Here is a 14,143-nt window from a genome sequence, read left to right as displayed (position 1 = left end):
ACAAAGCCCTAGAACACTACAAAGCCTCTACATCCTAGAACACTACAAAGCCTCTACATCCTAGAACAATACAAAGTCTCTAAGTCCTAGAACACTACAAAGCCTCTAAGTCCTAGAACACTATAAAACCTCTAAGTCCTAGAACACTACAAAGCCTCTACGTTCTAGAACACTACAAAGCCCTAGAACACTACAAAGCCCTAGAACACTACAAAGCCTCCAGGTTCTAGAACACTACAACGCCTCTAAGTCCTAGAACACTACAAAGCCTCTAAGTCCTAGAACACTACAAAGCCCTAGAACACTACAAAGCCTCTACATTCTAGAACATTACAAAGCCTCTAAGTCCTAGAACATTACAACGCCTCTAAGTCCTAGAGCACTACAAAGCCTCTAAGTCCTAGAGCACTACAAAGCCTCTAAGTCCTAGAACACTACAAAACCTTTAAAGGGGTATTCCAGGCCAAAAAATTTTTTTATATATCAACTGGCTCCGGAAAGTTAAACAGATTTGTAAATTACTTCTATTAAAAACTCTTAATCCTTCCAATAGTTATTAGCTTCTGAAGTTGAGTTGGTGTTTTCTGTCTAACTGCTCTCTGATGACTCACGTCCCGGGAGCTGTCCAGCTCCTATGGGGATATTCTCCCATCATGCACAGCTCCCGGGACGTGACATCATCATTGAGCAGTTAGACAGAAAACTTCAGAAGCTAATAACTATTGGAAGGATTAAGATTTTTTAATAGAAGTAATTTACAAATCTGTTTAACTTTCCGGAGCCAGTTGATATATAAAAAAAAGTTTTTGCCTGGAATACCCCTCTAAGTCCTAGAACACTACAAAGCCTCTAAGTCCTAGAACACTACAAACCTCTATGTTCTAGAACACTACAAAGCCTCTAAGTCCTAGAACACTACAAAGCCTCTATGTTCTAGAACACTACAAAGCCTCTAAGTCCTAGAACACTACAAAGCCTCTATGTTCTAGAACACTACAAAGCCTCTATGTTCTAGAACACTACAAAGCCTCTATGTTCTAGAACACTACAAAGCCTCTAAGTCCTAGAACACTACAAAACCTCTACGTTTTAGAACACTACAAAGCCTCTAAGTCCTAGAACACTACAAAACTTCTACGTTTTAGAACACTACAAAGCCTCTAAGTCCTAGAACACTACAAAGCCTCTATGTTCTAGAACACTACAAAGCATCTATGTTCTAGAACACTACAACGCCTCTAAGTCCTAGAACACTACAAAGCCTCTATGTTCTAGAACACTACAAAGCCTCTAAGTCCTAGAACACTACAAAGCCTCTATGTTCTAGAACACTACACAGCCTCTAAGTCCTAGAACACTACAAAGCCTATGTGTTCTAGAACACTACAAAGCTTCTAAGTCCTAGAACACTACAAAACCTCTACGTTTTAGAACACTACAAAGCCTCTAAGTCCAAGTCCTAGAACACTACAAAGCCTCTATGTTCTAGAACACTACAAAGCCTCTAAGTCCTAGAACACTACAAACCTATATGTTCTAGAACACTACAAAGCCTCTAAGTCCTAGAGCACTACAAAGCCTCTAAGTCCTAGAGCACTACAAAGCCTCTAAGTCCTAGAACACTACAAAGCCTCTACGTTCTAGAACACTACAAAGCCTCTACTTTCTAGAACACTACAAAGCCCTAGAACACTACAAAGCCTCTACGTTCTAGAACACTACAAAGCCCTAGAACACTACAAAGCCTCTACATCCTAGAACACTACAAAGCCTCTACATCCTAGAACAATACAAAGTCTCTAAGTCCTAGAACACTACAAAGCCTCTAAGTCCTAGAACACTATAAAACCTCTAAGTCCTAGAACACTACAAAGCCTCTACGTTCTAGAACACTACAAAGCCTCTAAGTTCTAGAACACTACAAAGCCCTAGAACACTTCAAAGCCCTAGAACACAACAAAGCCTCTACGTTCTAGAACACTACAAAGCCTCTAAGTCCTAGAACACTACAAAGCCTCTAAGTCCTAGAACACTACAAAGCCCTAGAACACTACAAAGCCTCTACATTCTAGAACATTACAACGCCTCTAAGTCCTAGAACACTACAAAGCCTCTAAGTCCTAGAGCACTACAAAGCCTCTAAGTCCTAGAGCACTACAAAGCCTCTAAGTCCTAGAACACTACAAAACCTTTAAAGGGGTATTCCAGGCCAAACATTTTTTTTATATATCAACTGGCTCCGGAAAGTTAAACAGATTTGTAAATTACTTCTATTAAAAACTCTTAATCCTTCCAATAGTTATTAGCTTCTGAAGTTGAGTTGGTGTTTTCTGTCTAACTGCTCTCTGATGACTCACGTCCCGGGAGCTGTCCAGCTCCTATGGGGATATTCTCCCATCATGCACAGCTCCTGGGACGTGACATCATCATTGAGCAGTTAGACAGAAAACTTCAGAAGCTAATAACTATTGAAAGGATTAAGATTTTTTAATAGAAGTAATTTACAAATCTGTTTAACTTTCCGGAGCCAGTTGATATATAAAAAAAAGTTTTTGCCTGGAATACCCCTCTAAGTCCTAGAACACTACAAAGCCTCTAAGTCCTAGAACACTACAAACCTCTATGTTCTAGAACACTACAAAGCCTCTAAGTCCTAGAACACTACAAAGCCTCTATGTTCTAGAACACTACAAAGCCTCTAAGTCCTAGAACACTACAAAGCCTCTAAGTCCTAGAACACTACAAAGCCTCTAAGTCCTAGAACACTACAAAGCCTCTATGTTCTAGAACACTACAAAGCCTCTAAGTCCTAGAACACTACAAAGCCTCTATGTTCTAGAACACTACAAAGCCTCTAAGTCCTTGAATACTACAAAGCTTCTATGTTCTAGAACACTACAAAGCCTCTATGTTCTAGAACACTACAAAGCCTCTAAGTCCTAGAACACTACAAAGTCTCTATGTTCTAGAACACTACAAAGCCTCTAAGTCCTAGAACACTACAAAGCCTCTATGTTCTAGAACACTACAAAGCCTCTAAGTCCTAGAACACTACAAAGCCTCTATGTTCTAGAACACTACAAAGCCTCTAAGTCCTTGAATACTACAAAGCTTCTATGTTCTAGAACACTACAAAGCCTCTATGTTCTAGAACACTACAAAGCCTCTAAGTCCTAGAACACTACAAAACCTCTACGTTTTAGAACACTACAAAACCTCTAAGTCCTAGAACACTACAAAGCCTCTAAGTCCTAGAACACTACAAAGTCTCTATGTTCTAGAACACTACAAAGCCTCTAAGTCCTAGAACACTACATACCTCTACATCAGTAGTCTTCAACCTGCGGACCTCCAGATGATGCAAAACTACAACTCCCAGCATGACCGGACAGCCGTTGGCTGGGAGTTGTAGTTTTGCAACATCTGGAGGTGCGCAGGTTGGAGACCACTGCTCTACATCCCCCATTCTCCCAGTCATTACCCTCCATATCGTGTGGGAATATCATGGATTCGGAATGTTGAGAGTTAATCTTGCGTCTTTCTCACATGTGACAGGTCCCGGAGTCCACGTCTTCAGTGTCCACAACACCAGTCACCCCTCAGGTCAGTGTCCGGGATATTGTGGTGTATACGGATAGGGGTATATACCATGTGCACACATTACGGTATTACACAGTCACGTCTTCTCTATTATTTTCCATAGAATATTTTATGATAGAAAACAATTCTGTGCTGAAAGACGCCGTGTCCCAGAAGGAAATCTTCAGGAGCGAAGTCAAAATGATTCCCATTGAGGATTATGGTAAGAGGGGGCGGGGCCTGTCAGAGGGGGAGGAGCTAAGACTCCATGGCCTCCCGTCTCTCACTCATCGTCTCTCCTTTTTAGAGCTTCCTCTACGACTATCATATCCTCGGGATTTTACGGACAAGAACCGGTATCCACTCCTCCTCGTGGTGTAAGTGATCATTCACATAATACAGGGAGCCCGATATCTTCTATATAACCTGATAGTGTAATAAGGGGGTGGGGACTGTATACGTTCATTAGACCCCTTAAAGGGGTACTCCGGCCTCAAGACATCTTATGGATAGGGGATGAGATGTCTGACTGCGGAGGTCCCGCCGCTGGGGACCCCCACAATTTTGCATTCTGCACCCACCTCTTTGGTGGCCGGAGTATCGTGAAATCACGACTCCGCCCCCCGTGTGACGTTAAGCCCCACCCCCACTATGCAAGTCTATGGGAGGGGGCGCCTCACATAGACTTGCATAGCGGGGGCAGGGCGTGACTACGGGGCCGGAGTATCGTGACCTCAAGACTCCGACCCCGTGTGACGTCACGCTCCACCCCCGCTATGCAAGTCTATGGGAGGGGGCGTGACAGCCGTCACGCCCCCTCCCATAGACTTGCATAGCGGGGGCGGGGCATGACTAAAGGGCCGGAGTATTGTGAAGTCAAGACTCCGCCCCCGTGTGATGACACGCCCCGCTATGCAAGTCTATGGGAGGGGGCGTGACAGCTGGGGCCGTTGTATCGTAACATCACAACTCCACCCCCGCGTGACTTCACACCTCGCCCCCGCTATGCAAGTCTATGGCAAGTCCCATAGACTTGCATAGCGGGGGCGGGGTGTGACTACTGGGCCGGAGTATTGTGATGTCAACACTCCGCCCCCCGTGTGACGTCACGCCCTGCTATGCAATTCTATGGGAGGGGGCGTGACAACCGCCACGCCCCCTTCCATAGACTTGCATGGCGGGGTGTGACTACGGGGCCGGAGTATCGTGAAGTCAAGACTCCGCCCCCGTGTGATGTCACGCCCCGCCCCCGCTATGCAAGTCTATGGGAGGGGGCGTGACAGCTGGGGCCGGAGTATCGTAACATCACGACTCCACCCCCGTGTGACTTCACATCTCGCCCCCGCTATGCAAGTCTAGGGCAAGTCCCATAGACTTGCATAGCGGGGAAGGGGCGTGACATCACACGGGGGCGGAGTCGGGACATCACAATACTCCGGCCCCGTGATCGGCACCCGGCAGTTTGTGAGCTGGCAGCGCGGCGTGCAGCTCAAAGAGGTGGGTGCCGAATGCAAGATTGGGGGGGTCTCCAGTGGCGGGACCCCCGCGGTCAGACATCTTATCCCCTATCCTTTGGACAGGGGATAAGATGTCTTAGGGCCGGAGTACCCCTTTAACACCAGTTGATCATCATAAATGCCACAGCCTGGTAACACTGCGTGCCAAAGGGCAAACGGCAGATGATCCCACTCACAGGACATTATCCGGTGGAGATATACAACACAATCAGGCATGTAACTGGTTAAATCCGAACCTGCAGGTGATGATCCGGGGAGATCTTAAGGAGAAGAAACTAAAAGATGACTCTGCTACATCTGGTTTGGCATTATGTAGTCACTTAAGTATGGTGAGAATGTTGTAGATATTAGTATTAGGATGTATAGTTCTGTGCAAAAGTTTACATACCCTGGCAGAAAAGGGGGAAATTTTACATTGATTGAAAAAAATATATATATAAATGACTGATAATGCCAAAATACTGTCTTTCATTTAAGGATAGAGATCATATTAAAGGGGTACTCCAGTGGAAAACTTTTTTTTTTTTTTTTTTTAATCAACTGGTGCCAGAACGTTAAACAGATTTGTAAATGACTTCTATTAAAAAATCTTAATCCTTCCAGTACTTATCAGCTTCTGAATACTACAGAGGAAATTCTTTTCTTTTTGGAACACAGTGCTCACTGCTGACATCTCTGTCCATTTTAGGAACTGTCCAGAGCAGCATATGTTTGCTATGGGGATTTTCTCCTACTCTGGACGTTCCTAAAATGGACAGAGGTGTCAGCAGAGAGCACTGTGCTCGTGATTCAGCAGCTAATAACTACTGGAAGGATTAAGATTTTTTAATAGAAGTAATTTACAAATTTTTTTTTAACTTTCTGGCACCAGTTGATTTAAAAAAAAAAAAAAAGTTTTCCACCGGAGTACCCCTTTAAACCATTTATTATCACAAAAGACCCTGATCAAAAGTTTCCATACCCTTGAATGTTTTGCCTTATTACAGACACACAAGGTGACACACCTAGGTTTAAATGTTAATTTAAGGTTAAAGGGGTACTCTGGTGGAAAACATTTTTTTTTTTTTTTAAATCAACTGGTGCCAGAAAGTTAAACAGATTTGTAAATTTATTCTAATAAAAAATCTTAATCCTTCCAGTACTTATCAGCTGTTGTATGCTCTACAGGTAGTTCTTTTCTTTTTAATTTCTTTTCTGTCTGACCACAGTGCTCTCTGCTGACACCTCTGTCCATGTCAGGAACTGTCCAGAGTAGGAGCAAATCCCCATAGCAAACCTCTCCTGCTCTGGACAGTTCCTGACATGGACAGATGTGTCAGCAGAGAGCACTGTGGTCAGACAGAGAGGAAATTCAAAAAGAAAAGAACTTCCTGTGGAGCATTTAGCAGCTGATAAGTACAGGAAGAATTAAGATTTTTAAATAGAAGTAATTTACAAATCTTTCTGGTATCGGATGATTTAAAAAAAAAAAAAAATTTTTTAAATTCCGCGCAATTAACATTACCATCAGTGTGAATGGGTCTTCCGCGAGATTTCGCCGCTGAAATTATTCTGCGCAAAGAAAGAAAATGTTCATTCTTTGTGTGGAAATGTGTGAGCACTGCATAGCTGTCACTGGTGATGGCGCATTGCTGCGCGGTCCTACCGCCGGCGGCGGCTGCCAGGCTGAATCTGAATTAAGTGAGATATCCGCAGTGTGAACCTACCCTAACAAGGTAATGGACCTTTATAAAGATGGAAAAGGTTATAAAAATATACCCAAAGCCTTGATAATGCCAGACCCTATTGTTTAAAGGGGTATTCCAGGAAAAAACTATTTTTTTCTTCATATCAACTGGTTCCAGAAAATTAAACAGATTTGTAAATTACTTCTATTAAAAAATCTTAATCCTTCCAATAATTATCAGCTGCTGAAGTTGAGTTGTTCTTTTCTGTCTGACAACATTGCTCTCTGCTGACATCTCTGCTTGTCTCGGGGAACTGCACAGAGTAGTAGAGGTTTGCTATGGGGATTTGCTTCTACTCTGGACAGTTCTAGAGACAGGTGTCATCAGAGAGCACTTAGACAGAAAAAACAACTCAACTTCAGCAGCTCATAAGTACTGAAAGGATTAAGATTTTTTTTTATAGAAGTAATTTACAAATCTGTTTAACTCTCTGGAGCCAGTTGATATATAAAAAAAGTTTTTTTCCTGGATAAACTCTTTAATTACTTATTAAGAAGGGGAAACTTTGGGGAACTCTCGATACCGAGCCAAGGTCAGGTGACCAAGAAAAATTTGACCCCTTTCTGCCAGAAAAATTGTTGGGATACAAAATAAAACTCACAGGAAACCAGGGTGCTCTGGGAAAAGATGCTGCGATTGTTGAGCACAATACAATGATACTAGGACAAAAATGGCGCGCAGAAAGAAGCCTTTACTGCGCGAATGCCACAAAAAAGCCTGGATTACAATATGGCCGACAACACCTCGACACCTCACAGCTTCTGGGACACTGTAAACTGAAGTGACGAGAGCTTTTTGGTCAAAGCCAAGTTGACCCTCCAGAGGTTACAGCAGGATAGAGTGAAGGTTCCGAAGTGGCCGCCACAGTCACCTGACCTTAACCCTTTAAGGACCCAGCCATTTTACACCTCAGGACCCGGCCATTTTTTACAATTCTGACCACTGTCACTTTAAACATTAATAACTCTGGAATGCTTTTAGTTATCATTCTGATTCCGAGATTGTTTTTTCGTGACATATTCTACTTTAACATAGTGGTAAAATTTTGTGGTATCTTGCATCCTTTCTTGGTGAAAAATCCCAACATTTTATGAAAAATTTGAAAATTTTGCATTTTTTTTACTTTGAAGCTCTCTGCTTGTAAGGAAAATGGATATTCCAAATAAATTTTTTTTTTTATTCACATATACAATATGTCTATTTTATGTTTGCATCATAAAATTTACGTGTTTTTACTTTTGGAAGTCACCAGAGGGCTTCAAAGTTCAGCAGCAATTTTCCAATTTTTCACAAAATTTCCAAACTCACAATTTTTCATGGACCAGTTCAGGTTTGAAGTGGATTTGAAGGGTCTTCATATTAGAAATACCCCACAAATGACCCCATTATAAAAACTGCACCCCCCAGAGTATTCAAAATGACATTCAGTCCGCGTTTTAACCCTTTAGGTGTTTCACAGGAATAACAGCAAAGTGAAGGAGAAAATTCACAATCTCCATTTTTTACACTCGCATGTTCTTGTAGACCCAATTTTTGAATTTTTACAAGGGGAAAAAGGAAAAAATGTATACTTATATTTGTAGCCCAATTTCTCTCGAGTAAGCACATACCTCATATGTCTATGTAAAGTGTTCGGTGGGCGCAGTAGAGGGCTCAGAAGCGAAGGAGCGACAAGGGGAATTTGGAGAGTACGTTTTTTTGAAATGGTTTTTGGGAGGCATGTTGCATTTAGGAAGCCCCTATGGTGCCAGAACAGCAAAAATCCCCCACATGGCATACCATTTTGGAAACTAGACCCCTTGAGGTACGTAACAAGGAATAAAGTGAGCCTTAATACCCCACAGGGGTTTCACGACTTTTGCATATGTTAAAAAATAAAAATAAAATTTCACTAAAATGTGTGTTTCCCCCCCAAATTTCACATTTTTGCAAGGGTTAATAGCAGAAAATACCCCCCAAACATTGTAACCCCATCTCTTCTGAGTATGGAGGTACCCCATAAGTTGACCTGAGGTGTACTATGGGTGAACTACAATGCTCAGAAGAGAAGGAGTCATATTTGGCTTTTTGAGAGCAAATTTTGCTCGGGGGCATGTCGCATTTAGGAAGCCCCTATGGTGCCAGGACAGCAAAAAAAAACCACATGGCATACCATTTTGGAAACTAGACCCCTTGTGGAACGTAACAAGAAATAAAGTGAGCCTTAATACCCCACAGGGGTTTCAAGACTTTTGCATACGTAAAAAATAAATAAAAAAAAATCACTAAAATGTGTGTTTCCCCCCAAATTTCACATTTTTGTAAGGTTAATAGCAGAAAATACCCCCCAAAATTTGAAACCCCATCTCTTCTGAGTATGGAGGTACCCCATAAGTTGACCTGAAGTGCACTACGGGCGAACTACAATGCTCAGAAGAGAAGGAGTCATATTTGGCTTTTTGAGAGCAAATTTTGCTCGGGGGGCATATCGCATTTAGGAAGCCCCTATGGTGCCAGGACAGCAAAATAACCCCAACATGGCATACCATTTTGGAAACTAGACCCCTTGAGGAACGTAACAAGGCATAAAATGAGCATTTACCCCCCACTGGTGTCTGTCATATCTGTGGAACAGTGGGCTGTTCAACATTTTTAATTTGCACAGCCCACTGTTCCAAAGATCTGTCAGACACCTGTGGGGTGTAAATTCTCACTGCACCCCTCATTACATTCCGTGAGGGGTGTAGTTTCCGAAATGGAGTCACATGTGGGGTTTTGTTTTTTTTGCGTTTGTCAAAACCGCTGTAACAATCAGCCACCCCTGTGCAAATCACCTCAAATGTACATGGTGCACTCTCCCTTCTGGGCCTTGTTGTGCGCCCCCAGAGCACTTTGCGCCCACTTATGGGGTATCTCCGTACTCGGGAGAAATTGTGTTACAAATTTTGTGGCGCTTTTTTCCCTTTTACCTCTTGTCAAAATGAAAAGTATAGGGCAACACCAGCATGTTAGTGTAAAAAGTTTATTTTTTTACACTAACATGCTGGTGTAGACCCCAACTTCACCTTTTCATAAGGGGTGAAAGGAGAAAAAGACCCCCAAGATTTGTTAGTCAATTTCTCCCGAGTACGGTGATACCCCATATGTGGCCCTAAACTGTTGCCTTGAAATACGACAGGGCTCCGAAGTGAGAGAACGCCATGCGCATTTGAGGCCTGAATTAGGGACTTGCATAGGGGTGGACATAGGGGTATTCTACGCCAGTGATTCCCAAACAGGGTGCCTCCAGCTGTTGCAAAACTCCCAGCATGCCTGGACAGTCAACGGCTCTCTGGCAATACTGGGAGTTGTTGTTTTGCAACAGCTGGAGGCTCCATTTTGGAAACCGTGGCGTACCAGGCGTTTTTCATTTTTATTGGGGAGGGAGGGGGGCTGTGTAGGGGTATGTGTATATGTAGTGTTTTTTACTTTTTATTTTATTTTGTGTTAGTGTAGTGTAGTGTTTTTAGGGTACAGTCACACGGGCGGGGGATTACAGCGAGTTTGAGCTGCCGCGCAAAATTTGCTGCATCGCAAACTTGCAGCCTGATACTCACTGTAAGCCCCCTGCCCATGTGAGTGTACCCTGTACATTCACAGGGGGGGGGCCTCCAGCTGTTGCAAAACTACTACTCCCAGCATGCCTGAGAATGTTTGGGAGTTGTGGTTTTGCAACAGCTGGAGGCACACGGGTTGGGAAACACTGAGTTAGGAAACAATGTTTCCCAACCAGTGTGCCTCCAGCTGTTGCAAAACCACAACTCCCAAACATTCTCAGGCATGCTGGGAGTAGTAGTTCGGCAACATCTTTAGAGCCAGATGTTGCCGAACTACAACTCCCAGCATGCTTGGAGTTGTAGTTTTGCAACATCTGGAGGACTACAGTTTGCAGACCACTAATACAGTGGTTCCCAATCTGTGCCCTTCCAGATGTTGCAAAACTACAACTCCCAGTATGCCAAAACTGTCCAGGCATGCTGGGAGTTGTAGTTCTGCAACATCTGAAGGGCCAGATGTTACAGAACTACAACTCCCAGCATGCCTGGACAGTAAGGGCATGCTGAGGATGTGTAGTTTTGCAACATCTGGAAGGGCACAGTGGTCTCCAAACTGTGGACCTCCAGATGTTGCAAAACTGCAACTCCCAGCATGCCCAGACGCCAAGGGCTGTCTGGGCATGCTGGGAGTTGTAGTTTACAGGGTCCTATTACAGCAATGCATGTCGCTTTACGGCGACGTGCATTGCTGTAAAGGGCCCGACCGCGGCTGAAGATCGACTCACCTGTCGCCGCTGCCGCCGTCTTCATCGTCTGGATCCGGGTCTTCAGGGACGAGGTAAGTACCGGGGCCGGTCCCCAGCACTCCCCGGTCCCCCGCTGCGTCCTCTGGTCTTCCTCCCGTCCTCTCCGGACTTTTAGGGGCCGGGCAGGACGGGAGGAAGTAACCGCCCCCCCTCCTGCGATTGGTCGGTTAACTAACCGACAGATCGCAGGGGATCGGAGGAGGTGGCCGGCTTGCCACCTCGCTCCGATACTTCAGCATGGTCCTGGCTGTCTGTGACAGCCGGGATCATGCGAAATTACCGGGCGGTCGGGTCCCAGAGACCCGATCAGCCCGGTATCGCCGCAGATCGCAAGGGCGATTTCCCTTGCGATTTGCGGCGATCGCCGACATGGGGGGCCTACATGGCCCCCCTCGGCGTTTGCCCTGGATGCCTACTGAAGGATTTCAGCAGGCATCCAGTTCCGATCTCTGCCCGGCGAGCGGCAGAGACCGGAAAACGCCATGACGTATGCATACGTCATGGGTCCTTAAGACCCAGGGTGTGAAGACGTATGCATACGTCATGGGTCCTGAACAGGTTAAAGGGGTACTCCCGTAGCAAACTTTTTTTTTTTTTTTTTTTAAATCAACTGGTGCCAGAAAGTTAAACAGATTTGTAAATCACTTCTATTAAAAAATCTTCCAGTACTTTTTAGGGGCTGTATACTAAAGAGAAATCCAAAAAAGAAATGCATTTCCTCTGATGTCAGGACCACTGTGCTCTCTGCTGACCTCTGCTGTCCATTTTAGGAACTGTCCAGAGCAGGAGAGGTTTGCTATGGGGATTTTCTCCTTCTCTGGACAGTTCCTGAAATGGACAGAGATGTCAGCAGAGAGCACTGTGGTCCTGACATCAGAGGAAATGCATTTCTTTTTTGAATTTCTCTTTAGTATACAGCCCCTAAAAAGTACTGGAAGGATTAAGATTTTTTTTATAGAAGTGATTTACAAATCTGTTTAACTTTCTGGCACCAGTTGATTTAAAAAAAAAAAAAAAAAAAGTTTGCCGCGGGAGTACCCCTTTAAGGTCAGGAGACTGTGACGGCCGCTTCCGAACCTTCACTCCTGTAGTATCCTGCTGTAATCTCTGGTGGGTCAACTTGGCTTTGACCAAAAAGCTCTTTAAAGGGGTACTCTACTGCCCCAGTGTTCGGAAAATTTTGATCCGAACGCTGGGTGCGGGCTGCGGGGGTCGCGATGTCACGAGCATTTCCCTTGTGACATCACATCACGCCACCTCAATGCAAGTCTATGGGAGGGGGCGTGGCAGCCAGGGGCTGCCACGCCCCCTCCCATAGACTTGCATTGAGGGGGGCGTGCTCATGATGTCACGACCCCCACAGCCCGCACCCAGTGTTCGGAACAAAATGATAAACCTCACCAAGGGTATGCAGACTTTTGAGCACAAATGTTGTAGATGTCAGGTAGGTTATAGATGGGATATGTAGATGTAGACGGTGTTTTTGCTTTTACGGTAGTTCCTTTTTAGGGTCACAGTCTCCTGACCTTAAAGGGGTACTCCACTGCCTCAGCGTTCAGAACATTTGGATCCGAACGCTGGGTGTGGGCTGCGGGGGTCGCGATGTCACGAGCATTTCCCTTGTGGCATCACATCGCGCCACCTCAATGCAAGTCTATGGGAGGGGGCGTGGCAGCCAGGGGCTGCCACGCCCCCTCCCATAGACTTGCATTGAGGGGGCGTTCTCATGATGTCACGACCCCCACAGCCCGCACCCAGTGTTCGGAACAAAATTATAAACCTCACCAAGGGTATGCAGACTTTTGAGTACAAATGTTGTAGATGTCAGGTAGGTTATAGATGGGATATGTAGATGTAGACGGTGTTTTTTCTTTTACGGTAGTTCCTTTTTAGGGTCACAGTCTCCTGACCTTAAAGGGGTACTCCACTGCCTCAGCGTTCAGAACATTTGGATCCGAACGCTGGGTGTGGGCTGCGGGGGTCGCGATGTCACGAGCATTTCCCTTGTGGCATCACATCGCGCCACCTCAATGCAAGTCTATGGGAGGGGGCGTGGCAGCCAGGGGCTGCCACGCCCCCTCCCATAGACTTGCATTGAGGGGGCGTTCTCATGATGTCACGACCCCCACAGCCCGCACCCAGTGTTCGGAACAAAATTATAAACCTCACCAAGGGTATGCAGACTTTTGAGTACAAATGTTGTAGATGTCAGGTAGGTTATAGATGGGATATGTAGATGTAGACGGTGTTTTTTCTTTTACGGTAGTTCCTTTTTAGGGTCACAGTCTCCTGACCTTAAAGGGGTACTCCACTGCCCCAGCGTTCAGAACATTTGGATCCGAACGCTGGGGGTGGGCTGCGGGGGTCGCGTACTTTCCTTGTGACATCACGTCGCGCCACCTCAATGCAAGTCTATGGGAGGGGGCGTGGCAGCCAGAGGCTGCCACGCCCCCTCCCATAGACTTGCATTGAGGGGGGGCGTGCTCATGATGTCACGACCCCCACAGCCCGCACCCAGTGTTCGGAACAAAATGATAAACCTCACCAAGGGTATGCAGACTTTTGAGCACAAATGTTGTAGATGTCAGGTAGGTTATAGATGGGATGTGTAGATGTAGACGGTGTTTTTTCTTTTACGGTAGTTCCTTTTTAGTAGGACTATAGGACAATGTTGTGTCTTGGTTGCAGACTCTTTATATGTTGCTCTTTCAGGGATGAATCCCCGGGGAGTCAGCTTGTGACTGACAAGTTCCACATTGACTGGGATTCGGTGTTGATAAACACAGACAACGTCATCGTGGCGCGGTTTGACGGTCGGGGCAGCGGCTTTCAAGGACTTAAAATCCTGCAGCAGGTTCACCGAGGACTCGGATCTGTGGAAGTAAAGGACCAAATAGCTGCTGTAGAGTGAGAATTATCTTCTATGCTCCTCCTGTATTGTCTGTATATGTGTCTGTACAGGCGGGCGCACCCCATTGTGACCGGATCCTGCCCAATAC

The 14,143-nt window shown here is 45.2% G+C and overlaps 1 protein-coding gene across 1 annotated transcript in view; it reads left to right on the top strand.

Annotated features, from left to right (window-relative positions):
- Nucleotides 1-14,143, top strand: part of DPP10 (dipeptidyl peptidase like 10) — a 187,333-nt gene that overhangs the window by 154,096 nt on the left and 19,094 nt on the right. The window contains exons 17-20 of the mRNA XM_056536295.1: nucleotides 3,556-3,603; nucleotides 3,704-3,802; nucleotides 3,887-3,956; nucleotides 13,857-14,051. Of these exons, the coding sequence (XP_056392270.1) occupies nucleotides 3,556-3,603; nucleotides 3,704-3,802; nucleotides 3,887-3,956; nucleotides 13,857-14,051 (412 nt within the window). The remainder of the gene's footprint in view (nucleotides 1-3,555; nucleotides 3,604-3,703; nucleotides 3,803-3,886; nucleotides 3,957-13,856; nucleotides 14,052-14,143) is intronic.

The sequence above is a fragment of the Hyla sarda genome, chromosome 8, assembly GCF_029499605.1.
Source record: "Hyla sarda isolate aHylSar1 chromosome 8, aHylSar1.hap1, whole genome shotgun sequence".
In the NCBI taxonomy this organism is placed as follows: domain Eukaryota; kingdom Metazoa; phylum Chordata; class Amphibia; order Anura; family Hylidae; genus Hyla; species Hyla sarda.
Note: the sequence above shows the minus strand (reverse complement) of the source record. Positions and strands in the feature narration are given on the sequence as shown.